We start from the raw sequence: 13,132 nt of genomic DNA, 5'->3' as shown, positions 1-13,132 counted from the left end.
TAGGGGGCGCAAATCCATGGGTTAGGGGGCTCAAATCCACGGGTTAGGGGGCACAAATCACTTGCCTTGCCCCGGGTGCTGACAACCCACGCTACGCCACTGGTTCCATTTAGCTTTCATGGCTAAATTTATTTCGTAAAATTTATACACAGCTTGGTTGTAAAAACAACAACAACAACCCCCAGCGAGCTTTGAAAAAAGATAAAACAAGAAAATAAAAGAAAAAATACAAACCTACTTTAAAATATACAAGTTAAAATACTAAAACAGAGGGAAATGAGTGTACCTTCCATTCATTTGTCTAATATCCTTTTAAAAGCTCCATAAGCCAGCAACCATCACCACCATCTTGGGGCAATAGGCTAATTGTACATTGTGCTGAAGAAGATCCCCCAGCTGGCATTGGGAAGGGAAGGTGCAGTCAGGCTTAACTGCCTGCACATTTGCAAAAACATTGTTATAACCATGAGGGCCAGCAACTTGTTTAAAAAGCCTCACGAGTCTGCTCCACACGTGAGATTTTGGACATATGGTTATCTGAGCAGAATAATGAGAACAGAACCGTCTTTTCTGACCATTCCTATTTTCTTCCCTATTTTCTTCCATTCAGTTGACGGAAAAGCTTCTGGATCTGGAGAATGAAAACATAATGCGGGTGGCAGAGCTGGAGAAACAGCTGCTACAGCGGGAGAAGGAGTTGGAGATTGTCAAGGTATGTGGCTAGCATAGCTGTCAAGTGTCCCTTATTTGAAGGGACAGTCCCTTATTCCAGCGCCATGTCCCACTGCTGTCCCTTATTGATGGATGTCCCTTAAATGTTGTCCCATAAATTTCAAAGGAAGCAGCTCCACTCCCTCCCTCCCTGCTGGCCAGGGAGGAGGGAGGCTCCAACTGTGTTGCTTGGCTGTGTTGCTCACCCAATAAGAAGTCTAAGAACGACTGGGGGGTGGAGCTTGCATGCCTTGTGTGTGGCTAGTTAATGCAAGCTGAGGGGTTTTTTGAATGCTGGACGCCATTTTGTTGCACGTGCTGCTGCAAACTTTGCAGTGCAAAGCCAGGCTGGGGAGCCATCTTAAGTTGAGGCTGCATAGGCCTTGTGGTGCACGTGATTCAGATTCTATTCAGTTGAACGTCTGGTTACAAAGTTGGTTGGACAGTGTTCTCGAAGCTACCAGCATGAGTTTGACCAGACTGCAGGAGGACAGGAAGACTGGAGTGCCTGGAACAGGTGAGGCTGCAGGTCCCTTATTTTGGCTGCTGGTCCCTTATTTTCAAATCTGTAAGTTGACAGCTATGGTGGCCAGGAAAAAGCGATGCGGAGGCTTTCCTAAGAAGATGGGGGCCTGTCCATCGTCTGGGTTAAGTCACTGGTTTTTCTAACCTCCCTGGGATGCTTCCTCAGACGCTTCTCAGTGAAAAGTTCCATAACGATGGACAGACTTCCTCGATAGTTGGCTCACCATTCCCAGTCCTCCTGCCTACAGGGGGAGCACTGCTGTATGCCAGGGAACACTTTCTATTCAGACACGATATTCAGGATGATGGTGAGGCCTAGTGGGCGCAGGCCATGCTCCCCATGAACAGGATTTCTCGAGCGGACATGCCACGTTCCCTGCCTGGCAGGTCTGTGTGGAAAAGGTTCCCTGAAGAATGAAGCTTTGACAGACTCCTGATTTACAAGAACGTGCCCCATCAGGGTTCATCCTTGGGTCTTTCCACTGTAGAGATGAGGCACAATTCTCGCCTCCTTGAGTCATTACCTTCCCGGCTCTTTCTTGCATGCTTGTTGGTTTGGGACCTGGGCATTTTTCCTAACAATCCTTTCTTAAGTCTTATCTTATGTGGGTTTTTAATGGGGCTCTAGTTCACAGGTCAAAGTGACAATGTGACACTCAGGACAGCTGGCAAATGGTCCCTATTCCCTTGCTTGGGGCTGGCTGGGTTTCTGTGGACTGTCCATGCTTTGGCCCCATTCCTCCCTTGTGTGAGGATGTGGGTCTTCTCCTGCAGATAAATCTCAACTGTTCTGTTAAGGGGTCCAGGGCAGTGCTGGCATCGACCCAGTTCCCTGAGCAGTTGGTGCAATCAGCAGAACTAAGAAGCAAAGTTTTTTATTGGATCATATTTTGCTGCAGGTGGAGGGCATCATATTTGCATCTTCTCCCCTCCCTTCCTGCTTCCCGCTCGCCCTGCCCCCCAGGGGGAAACATGACATGCTCATAGGAAACAAATATGTCAGGCTAGTCTAGACCCCATTTCCGTGCCAAGCCTTTTTGGTCCCATTTATTTATCTTAAACAAAATTTAGATCCCACTTGATTTTAAGAAAACCTCTAAGCAGTTTGCAAAATAAATAAAACATTAAAATTATCCATTGAGGGGTGGGGAAACAGTTAAAAACAGATACTGTATTTAAAAACATTCAAAAGATTATTAAAATCAACAGTGGTGAAAAATAGGCAAAACCCATGTAACTTCTGTGGGAATGTTGTAGATACTAGGAGAGGATATATTGATTTAATAGTATCCTTCCTAACTCGTACTTGTCAGTCAGCAGCAGAGTGCATTCCGCAATATATAGCAGGAAGTTAGTTGGTAGATTCGTTTGACTCCCTTTACTTAAGCAATCCAATCTGGCTTTGTTCAGATTGGGTTTGGTTCCTGGTAAGTCCCCTTTTATCCTTCCTAAAAAGAATAAAGACACAAGAAGCTTATTTCAAAAGTAATAAGAAGTTTACTCACATTCAGTTCACAGTTGGATCCCTGAAGGCAGGCCTTAGCTTGTAGTTACAGCTACAGCGTGGCTTACATCCTTGTAAGGATGGACCCATGTGGTACTGGCAGAGACCCAGCAGTGCAGTCCAAGAGAAGAAATAGCATCAGAAAAGCGTGGCATCAAGAGGAAGGTGGCTCCCTGATCATCCCCTTTTATGGGGTCTCCCCCCAGGGTCACGCCCACCTACCTGGTCACACGCAGGGGGAGGAAGCTCCTGACCAGGTGTGACAGGAAGTCCTCCTGGCTGGAGTAACACCCCCCTGTGTGTCCACTCTGGGCAAACAGGAAGTGTTGTACTTGACTGCTTATGTTACACCCCACAACTTCTACATGTCTGTTAATTATCCCTGTGGAGGAGAATGTTAATTTGTGTAAATATGTACACACACACACAGCTCCCAGAGGTGCTGCAGCTGGGGATAAGCGCTGCCCCTTAATTCTGCTGAACGTATAATGTGTCCCTTGGTCCTTTGAGACCCAGAGGCATCTGGCCTTGTGAACGGCCTCCAGCGAGTGGGAAGAGGAGGCCTTATTGATGTGTCTCTTCTGGGGCAGGAAACCTACGAAAGTGCCAGCAACCAGGTCCACACCCTGCGCAGAATCATCAAGGAGAAGGAGGAGGCTTTCCGACGCCACTATACCTCTCGCCCAACAGGGGGAGACCACCTGCCGCTGCCGCCACCTCCAGGGGCGGAGGTCAACTTCAGCGACATCCCTGAAGACGACCTCCGCCTCCCGGTCCTGCCTCCCATGGAGGCTGCCCCTCCACCCCCGCCCCCTCCTCCGCCTCTCCCCCCACCCCCTCCTCCGCTACCGGGTAAGTCCAAAGGAAAGAAACCTGCCATCTTCTCACACACGGTTGCACAGAGGGCGACTGTTGCTACATATATTTTTCCGCCCCTGTTCTCTCACAGATAAGTGTCCGCCAGCTCCACCACTTCCGGGGACATCTCCCTCTGTGATTCTCACTATGGGCTTATCAGGTACGTTTCGCCTCTTCCCACCCATCCACCTGCAAGACGGAAAGAGGGACAGCAAGGAAAGGCCCTGGGTGCTTGCTCTATGTGTGCTGTAATTTCACGAGTAAAAGCACAGAACATGGTTCTGGGTACAGTATTCATCTTCCTGTGAACCTTTGTTCTCTCTCTAAAAAGAACAACAGCCAAACAAACCATGTAACCAGCCTTTATGGTATGCTTGAAAGTGTGTCAGCAGATCATGACTTAAGAGAAGTCCGTGAAGGTGAACCAAAACTGGGAACAGAAACTTGCCAGGAGAACCAACCCAATTCTCTTCCTCCCAGTGGCCCATTGGGACCGAGCTGAGCTGAGCCCTGACCTCTTCTGCACCTGTGAGGACAAATAATACTTTTTTCTCTCCTCTGTGCCCCCAAGCAATCCGGATTAAGAAACCCATCAAGACGAAATTCCGCTTGCCGGTCTTTAACTGGACGGCCTTGAAGCCCAACCAGATCAGCGGCACAGTCTTCAGTGAGCTGGATGATGAAAAGATCTTGGAGGTGAGGGAAAGGGGGAAGTCAGTCTGAATGGTATGCACCATTCTTTAAAACTTTTAATCCGTTGTATTTGTATCTACTGTACATGTGCAGGTGAAACCCTTATCAGCCTATCAAGTGCAGCAGCACAGAACATTCAGTTGCTGAGGGAAACGGAACAGTTTGTAGTGCAGCCTCTTTGAGGGAAGGGAAAGTTGTCACTTTGGCTGGCGTCAGAGCCTCACACAAGAATTGAAAAGAGGCCCTGGGATATAGGGAAGCTAAGGGAGAGTGTGCCCAGAAGAAAGGAGTTTGAAGGAAGAATATAGAGTAGGCTATGCACAGTGTAAATAATGAGTGTGAAAAAATGGTTGGTGGAGAATGAGGCTTCAGGAAAGGAGGAGAGGAGGGAGGGAAGTAAGGCAAGGGAAGGGGCTATAAGGAGAGATTGAGATCAGCAGTGCCTGTGTACTATAAGGGAGAAGAGCGCAGTGCTATGAGACATGAAAAGCAGGAGTCTATGAGAACAATGGGGGAGGAGGGAATGAATGGAGGTGAAGAAAGGAGGAGCCAGGGAAACTGATGAATGGGGGGAAGCTACACACAATATCATAGAGACAGGAGGTGTAGTGTGCTATTGGCAGAAAAGAAGAGAGCAGCAAAGGAAGGGACCTTTGATAGGGGAGTTCTGCCTCTTGGGACTGGTAACCCCAAAGAAGCAACGAAGACCAAATTGCTCACTCTCTCACTTTCTCTGTGAGAGAGAAAGAGAGAGAGAATTTCATGTATTATTGGAACCAACCAGCCAGTTCTTCAACTTCAGGCTTCTATTTTGCTTTGTACTGATTCTTCACATACATATCCCACCGTTCCTCCAACACGCTCACTGCGCTCCCCACCATTTTATACTCACAACAATCCTTAAATAGGAATTTGAACCTAGTTCTCCCCAATCCAAGTTCAGATCTCTATGCACTGTTCCCTCCCTGGCTCCCAAAACTGAAGCATCTGATAACATGCTGTTAGTGGCTTTGAAATTCCTCCAGTAGTGAAAAGGCAAATTATGAGCAGCTTGAAATCAGAATGTATGTCGTTGTTGTCATTATTATTATCATTAGTATCATAATTACCTACCGGCTGGATGGGTAACTCTTTGGATCCTCTTTCCTCTTCCAGGACCTTGATCTAGACAAGTTTGAGGAGCTCTTTAAGACCAAAGCCCAAGGCCCGGCCATTGACCTCCTCTGCTCTAAGAACAAGGCATCGCATAAGGCAGCCAACAAGGTCACCCTGCTGGAAGCCAACCGGGCCAAGAACCTTGCCATCACCTTGCGCAAAGCAGGGAGGAGCACGGAGGAGATCTGCAAAGCCATTCACACGTGGGTACCTGTGTGTGTGTGTAGTTTTTCCTTCCACAGCACCCCTGAAATACATTTATTTATTATGTTTATATTCTACCTTTTCTCTGAGGAGGTCAAAGTGGCTGTCCCTTGGCATATTTTATTCTGCAACAACCCTATGAGGTAGGTTAGGCAGAGAGAGAGAGAGACCACCTCAAGAAAGTTCACCCAGTGAACTTCATAGCCAAGTGAAGAGTTGAACCCTGGCCTTCCAGTTCCCCAGCCTGACACTCTTGCCACATCACCCCACGGGCTCCATTGGGCTTCCCCGCTCCCAGCCCAGTTCCTTTAGCAGCCCCCCTTCCTGCTGCCTTCTGACACAGGGCCATTTTTCCTCCTGCTGCTCTTCCAGGTTTGACCTGAAGACGCTTCCGGTGGACTTTGTCGAGTGCCTCATGCGCTTCCTGCCGACGGAAAACGAGGTCAAGCTGCTGCGCCAGTATGAGAAGGAGCGGAAGCCGCTGGAGGAGCTGTCGGACGAGGACCGCTTTATGCTGCACTTCAGCAAGGTGGAGCGCCTGACACAGCGCATGGCCATCATGGCCTTCCTGGGCAACTTCAGTGAGAACATCCAGATGCTCATGCCGGTACGAGACTTGCCTCCCCTCTGTCTGTGGGAGCCCAAACGCGTTGGGCTCTGTCCTCAGCTCTTGGAAAGGAAGGGTTAATTTATGAAGCTAGAGGAGGGGAGTCTGGGAATGAAGTTCCCTGTCATGGTCTGGTCACCTCTGTGCCCTTTTACCTTTCCATATATCTAAAAAGGGAGAAACCAAGAGAGTAGTTCTAGCTGTTTATGCAGCTGGTGAAGGAATGGGTTCCCAAAATCTAAAATCTGACTGTGCAGTCAGTCTGAAACGGGCCCCAAAATCCTCGTTTTTCCTTCTCCAAGGGTGCATTAGCATGAGGTTTTTGGGGGCCGTTTCAGACTGACTGCACACTCAGATTTTAGATTTTGGGAACCCATTCCTTCACTGGAAAGTTTGCAGCCCCAAGCATACTTCCTTGGGAGAAAGCCACATTGATTCTGGTGGGACATACAGAGGTTTGGACAGTAGGAGTTCCAGGCTGATCTTCCTGCTTTAAGTTTCTCCAAGAGGCTAGACTAGTCTATTGTGATAGACATATATTGGTGATCAAAAGCTTTGTTAAACACACACACACACACACACACACACTTCTGCTGCCCTTGAAAACAATTAAACCTGCACATTCTTTGAAATCAGGCGGTGAATATTTTGCTAGCAAGTGCAAACATCCATTGCATCATTGCATAACCTTCAGATTACCTAGCAGTCTCGTCGGAGGGTACTTGACGTATTTCACATTCTTTGCCACCTGGCTGTGCCACTGCAGCAAAGGGTGTTTGCCAAACAGCATGGCTCTGCTTGTTGTGCTGCCCAGCAACATCAAGGGACAGGTAGGCACAGGTAGTTCTTTAGTAGGTCACTTGTTTTGCATGTGCAAGGTCTCCGATTCAGCTCCACTATCCTCAGTTTTGATAAGCGTTGGGAAATAACCATGGAGATCTGTTGCTAGTAGGGATAGGCATGGGTGAGCTGTATGGTCTGGCTCACAAGCCTCCCTAGATGCTCTTGACCCATTTTTGTTACCTGCCACCATTGTGGTTTGTGATACCTTCTCTTGTCTTGATTCATACATGCTAAGCCCTATCCTCTCCATGCTGGCACAAGCTTTCATGTGGTGTTCATAGGTTCTGCATATGAGCAAGACACATCTGGTTGACCCCTGTAAGAACAGACTGCTGGGCTCTTTGATCTGATCCTGCTGGGCTCTTCTTATGTTTCTACGCTCACAGTTTTTCGCTTTCGCTTCTTTTGCTTCTTACTTAGTCCAGAGGACTGAGGTCGTGCCGAGGGCCTTCTGGTGGTTCCCTCGCTGCGAGAAGCCAAGTTACAGGGAACCAGGCAGAAGGCCTTCTCGGTAGTGGCGCCCACCCTGTGGAACGCCCTCCCACCAGATGTCAAAGAGAAAAACAACTACCAAACTTTTAGAAGACGTCTGAAGGCAGCCCTGTTTAGGGAAGCTTTTAATGTTTAATAGGTTATTGTATTTTAGTGTTTTATTGGAAGCCGCCCAGAGTGGCTGGGGAAACCCAGCCAGATGGGCGGGATATTAATATTAATAATAATAATAATAATAATAATAATAATAATAATAATAATAAACAACTTGGTTTTACACCCCACTTTTCTGACTAAAGCACCCAAGACAACTAACAAGAAATATTGATGTTGATAGTGATAAAATACAACAAAACAACTACCGTATTTTTCGCCCCATAGGACGCACTTTTTCCCCTCCAAAAATGAAGGGGAAATGTGTGTGCGTCCTATGGGGCGAATGCAGGCTTTCGCTGAAGCCTGGAGAGCGAGAGGCTTCGGTGCGCACCGACCCCTCTCGCTCTCCAGGCTTCAGGAAGCTCTCCGCAAGCCTTGCAAGCCCGGCGGGAGTTCCCGCGGGCTCACAAGGCTTGTGGGCAGCAACCTGCAGCCCCGGCGAGTGTCCGCAAGCCTTGCGCGCCCGGCGGGAGGTCCCGCCGAGCGCGCGAGGCTTGGGGTGGCAGCCCGAAGCACGCGGAGCCCTCAGGAGGGTGTCCCGTGCTTCGGGCAGGTGTGCGCAAGGCTTGGGGCGGCAGCCGCGGCTGGGGGGGGGGATAATTTTTTTTTATTCATTTCCCACTCCAAAAAACGAGGTGCGCCCTATAGGACGAAAAATGTGGTATTTATCCTTCATCTGTCTTTCTTTCAGGTTTTTCATTAGCCTATAATAATTACTTGATTGCAGGCTTGGCAGCAGAACCGTTTTTCATTTCCTTCAGTCCTTTCCAGGCAGTCAAGTAGAGCATACAGTGAACATAGAGAGAGAGAGAGAGAGAGAACCATGTTTTTGCACCCAACTCCCAAGTCTTTATTTGCAAACAGAACCCATGTGCATACAAGTAGTACATGCACGGGCTCTGCTTGCAAAAGCACAGTAAATCCATGAAAGACAGGGAGGGCAGTTTATCAAGATTTCCTTGCCCTCCCCCTCACTTTCCAGACTGATATTGTTTCCAAGCAGTCTGTCTATTGAGCATTGATCCCTGACTTGTTTGTGCAGAGTTTGAGGGGAAATTAGATGAAGTTGGCTATCAAATGAGCATTCATTCTGAGCTGGTTTGCAGGGAGGTTAGATGACGTTGCGTCAAGTAAGTGTTCCCCAACACTTCCCAGTGCATTTTCCCTTTCCCTTATCACAAAAAGGTCAAATTTAGATGACGAAGGAGGTTTGTTGAGCATGACTTCCCATTGCATTTTCATTGCCAAGATGAATTTGACGGTATATGATTGCATCCCACCTCAAAAGAGCAACCGTCTGAGAGCGCCCTGTGTGAAAGGAACTTCTATTCAACTTCTGTTGCAGGAGAGAGTGGAACAGATGACCCTTTCAATCCTAACCCTACAATTCCATGATTTTACATTGACAAAGTGTTGAGGTGCAGCAAAACCAATAATAATCCTTTTTTATTTTTGCCCTCCTACAGCAACTGAGTGCAATCATTGCTGCCTCTGCATCTGTCAAGTCTTCACAGAAGCTCAAACGCATGTTGGAGGTGGGTCCTGCTGATATGGAAGTACTTACAAGAGAAACAGCAAATGTGTGATGGGGGGCAACTATTTCTGTTTAGCTTGCAGAGTATTTTGAGGCTAGAGGGCAGCTGTATCAGGGATGTTGCTGTAGCAGAGGATTTCCTGCATAAAAACGTGTTGGGCTATTTGAGCTTCCTTCCAACTCTGATTCTGTAACTTGCCAGGAGGCAAAGTAAGGGTTCAAATAGTGCCTCTGAGCATAGTGTATTTACCTACACTATTTAGGTAGTGATGGCTTCCAGGTTAAATGTCATAGCCTCCATGAAAGCAGTGAAATTAAGCACAGGCGGCCCGGGATAATTTGGCTGGGGACTCCCTTGTATGACTTAAATATCAGACATGTCAAGCATCTATGTGACACACCTGTTTTCTCCCTCCCAGATCATCCTCGCCCTTGGCAACTACATGAACAGCAGCAAACGTGGTTCGGTTTATGGTTTTAAGCTGCAGAGTCTTGATCTGGTAAGGAGGGGCTAAAGGAGCCACATAAGCTTATGCAAAGGTATCCATCCTTACCCCTGTGCTCAGATAATGTGCCTAGGAGGAAGATGGTGTCCGTTCCCGCATGCTACACCACATGGCCCTTCTGTTCAGGCGGCAGCTGTTTGTTTGTGCCACCTTGCAAGATTCCCAAACTCGGTTTTTTAAATTCCTATCTTGCCCTACAGCACAGCAACTTTCACAGAGTTTTCTGTATGTGCTTCTGCTCAGACACACGGTTACATGCATGGAGCAAACCATGCACGGACGCCAATTTGCAGAATTGCTCAGCCCTGCATACAAACCTATGTGTCTGATTTCTTGCTTGATTGCATGCGTCCACGCATTTGCTCTCCCCGCCCCTTGTGAGCACCTCCCATGTTTCAATTAATGCACACTGTGCAGATTTGATTATCTGCTTCCATGTGCCCATATGCCCCCACCCGTATGCAAATTTGCACCTGCATGTGCAGATGGCTGTAGCAGTGCCTTGACATTCTGTTCTTCCCCACCTCTACCCCAAAAGCTGTTGGACACCAAGTCGACAGACCGGAAGCTAACCCTCTTGCACTTCATTGCCATGATGGTGAAGGAGAAATACCCCGAGCTGAGCACCTTCTGGCAGGAACTGCACTTCGTGGAGAAAGCAGCTGCAGGTAGGGACCCTTCCAACCGCCAGCCTGTTCAAGGGGCAGCGCCAAGACCTCACAGAGGTGTCCGCTCTGTAGCTACTTCCGTCTCGCTCGCTTTCAGACATCATGAAAGTAGAATGTTTACAGTGCATGTACATTGAGTGCTTATCCACACATAACTTTCCTGGCACAGGCTGCACTTTAAAGCTGAGCGCCCTGTTTTTTTGCCCCAGAGCTTTCCCCATGAAAACCCGGTCTTCAAAGCTCAATCAGAAAGCCCAAATTGTCATTTGTTTAAAGCAGGCATGGGCAAACTTGGCCCTCCAGATGTTTTGAGACTACAATTCCCATCATCCCTGACCACTGGTCTGGTTAGCTAGGGATGATGGGAGTTGTAGTCCCAAAACATCTGGAGGGCCAAGTTTGCCTATGCCTGGTTTAAAGAGCGGGTTATCACAGAGAAAGCTCTGAGGTGGACACAGAGCTTTAAAGTGGGGACCAGTTCCTGGAAAGAGCAAGGCAAAAGTTAAGTGTGGATAAGCCCTGATTGATGCTTACAGCAGGTCTGTTTTGCAGTTCCCCAGCTTCGCCACAGGTCAGGGATGAGGGAGTTGTGGTCCATCAACGTCCAGAGGGCCACAGGTCCCCCATCCCTGACCTTAGAATCTGTCTGCCTCCCTCTTGAGGCCTGTGCGTCTCTTCTAGCCTTTTCCGAGCCGTGAAACTGACGCTCCCCAATCTGAGCTGGTTCCTGGGCTGACCCAGTGGTTTCTGTCCCACCACAGTATCCCTGGAGAACGTGCTGCTGGATGTAAAGGAGCTGGGGCGTGGGATGGAGCTGATCCGGCGGGAGTGCAGCTTGCGTGACCATAGCATCCTGCGCAGCTTCCTGAACGCCAATGAGGGCAAGCTGGACCGGCTACAGAAAGACGCTAAGACTGCGGAGGTGAGTGGAGAAGGAGCAGGCACGTAGCTCGGGGGTGAGCAGAGAGGGCTCCTTAAAATGTGTGCAGGATTTGGAGCGCAAATCCTTTTATGCGCTGTGTGGCATGTTAAAATGCACCGGTCTGGCATATAGTTCAACACTGTGTCTGTCTAGCTGCATGCCAGATTCACGTATGGAAATCCTGCCACCTGCCTGGCTGTGTACATTTCCATACGTAGTACTTGCGTCAAATTTGACTAATTTGTGCTTGCTTGGTGTCAGATTTTTGCAATGGGATCCAGGGTGCATTTGTGCTTGTGTGTTATGTAAGCAGTTCCTATTTTGTTAGTTACATGCCAAACTTCCTTTAGAGCAGGCATGGGTGCATCACGTAGGACGTGTCGCTTTACGGGGTGAAACTTACTTTTTGCAAATTTCTTCACTGAGGGGTATTAAAAGTATGCTTTTGGCTGTGAGCAATTCAAATCTGCTGTTATTTTTGTGGTAGGACAACATGTAGTTTGGTAAGTCTACGTTTGATGAAGAAGCGCATAAGCTGCTTTCGGAAAACCAAATAATTTTTAATGTTGCCATCTGAATAAGTCAGGGAATGCCCAATAATAATAAATATTAATATTAATATATAATATAATTGCAAATACTTGGCAATCATTTTTAAAGATTTCTATGCAGTTTTATGCACATTTTACTTACCAAGCAAAACTACATTTTATTAATTTAACCAAAATATCCTTTGAATTCCTAAGTCATGTCAGAACTTTTTAGCTCCCCTCATTTTTGGAAGTTGAAAAATTCAACACGCTCTGGTGTACCATCCCATTGCCAGTCTGTTTCCAGCCCTGTTCAATCAGCAATTTTACAGAAAAACACAAAGGTTTGCATTATGTTTTTAACATATGTTTTCACCCTAAGAGTACACATTTTTCTACACAATTTCACACTAAAATGTGATTTTTTTTACATTTTAATACACATTTTGGCACTTTTTTGAGCCACAGTGAAGTTGGCTTATTTAAACAAAATGTGGACCAAACAAAATCCCCATGAAATTCCCTACAGCAGAATCTGTATGCGCTCTGAACACCAGATTTGTGTGCCTTTTAAAGAATCAGTTTCATCATGTGACTATGCCAGTCTGATGTGCAAAGTGGATCACACCCAGCAGGTCTGTACGTGCAGGCCATGTGTCAAAAGGTCTCTTTCTGCATAGATTTTCATTCTGACCCCAAACTTGTTGTGCCAGCATCCTTCTCCCATGGTAAAACTGAGTGTAAGGCCGGGGCCACTGCCAGCCTCCGTTCACACAGCTTTCTTGTTGGCAGGAGGCCTACAACACGGTTGTGCGCTATTTCGGCGAGAGCCCCAAGACGACACCGCCGTCCGTTTTCTTCCCGGTCTTTGCGCGCTTCATCCGATCCTACAAGGTATGTGTGTGAGAGAACCCAGGTCGCCTTAAAGATGATAAAAAATTAGGATTTGAAGATAAAAAAATCGAAATTCCAAACAGATATTATAGAAAGTAAGTTCAAACCACTTTCAAAAATGTACAATCTTTTATTAGAATGCAATACAAAAGATGAATTCATAAAAGAGGCCATGACAAAATAGGCTATTGATTTAGGACATAACATAGACTATGATGGATGGGCTAAACTCTGGAATGAGAGTCTAAAATTCACCGCATGCTCTGCCTTAAAAGAGAATGTTATGAAGATGGTCTATCATTGGTATCTCACTCCCACCAAATTGGCCAA

At 47.3% G+C, this 13,132-nt stretch overlaps 1 protein-coding gene across 1 annotated transcript in view; it reads left to right on the top strand.

Annotated features, from left to right (window-relative positions):
• FMNL3 (formin like 3) overlaps positions 1 to 13,132 on the top strand; it is a 105,802-nt gene that overhangs the window by 76,409 nt on the left and 16,261 nt on the right. Inside the window, 11 exon segments of the mRNA XM_083599620.1 lie at positions 611 to 712; positions 3,331 to 3,592; positions 3,690 to 3,758; positions 4,170 to 4,294; positions 5,447 to 5,649; positions 6,023 to 6,257; positions 9,215 to 9,283; positions 9,702 to 9,782; positions 10,327 to 10,456; positions 11,218 to 11,378; positions 12,701 to 12,802. Coding sequence (XP_083455746.1) covers positions 611 to 712; positions 3,331 to 3,592; positions 3,690 to 3,758; positions 4,170 to 4,294; positions 5,447 to 5,649; positions 6,023 to 6,257; positions 9,215 to 9,283; positions 9,702 to 9,782; positions 10,327 to 10,456; positions 11,218 to 11,378; positions 12,701 to 12,802 — 1,539 coding nt within the window.

The sequence above is a fragment of the Podarcis filfolensis genome, assembly GCF_964270895.1.
Source record: "Podarcis filfolensis genome assembly, chromosome: 2".
NCBI lineage: Eukaryota > Metazoa > Chordata > Lepidosauria > Squamata > Lacertidae > Podarcis > Podarcis filfolensis.
The sequence above is the reverse complement of the archived record's forward strand: the minus strand, read 5'-3'. Positions and strand labels throughout refer to the sequence as shown.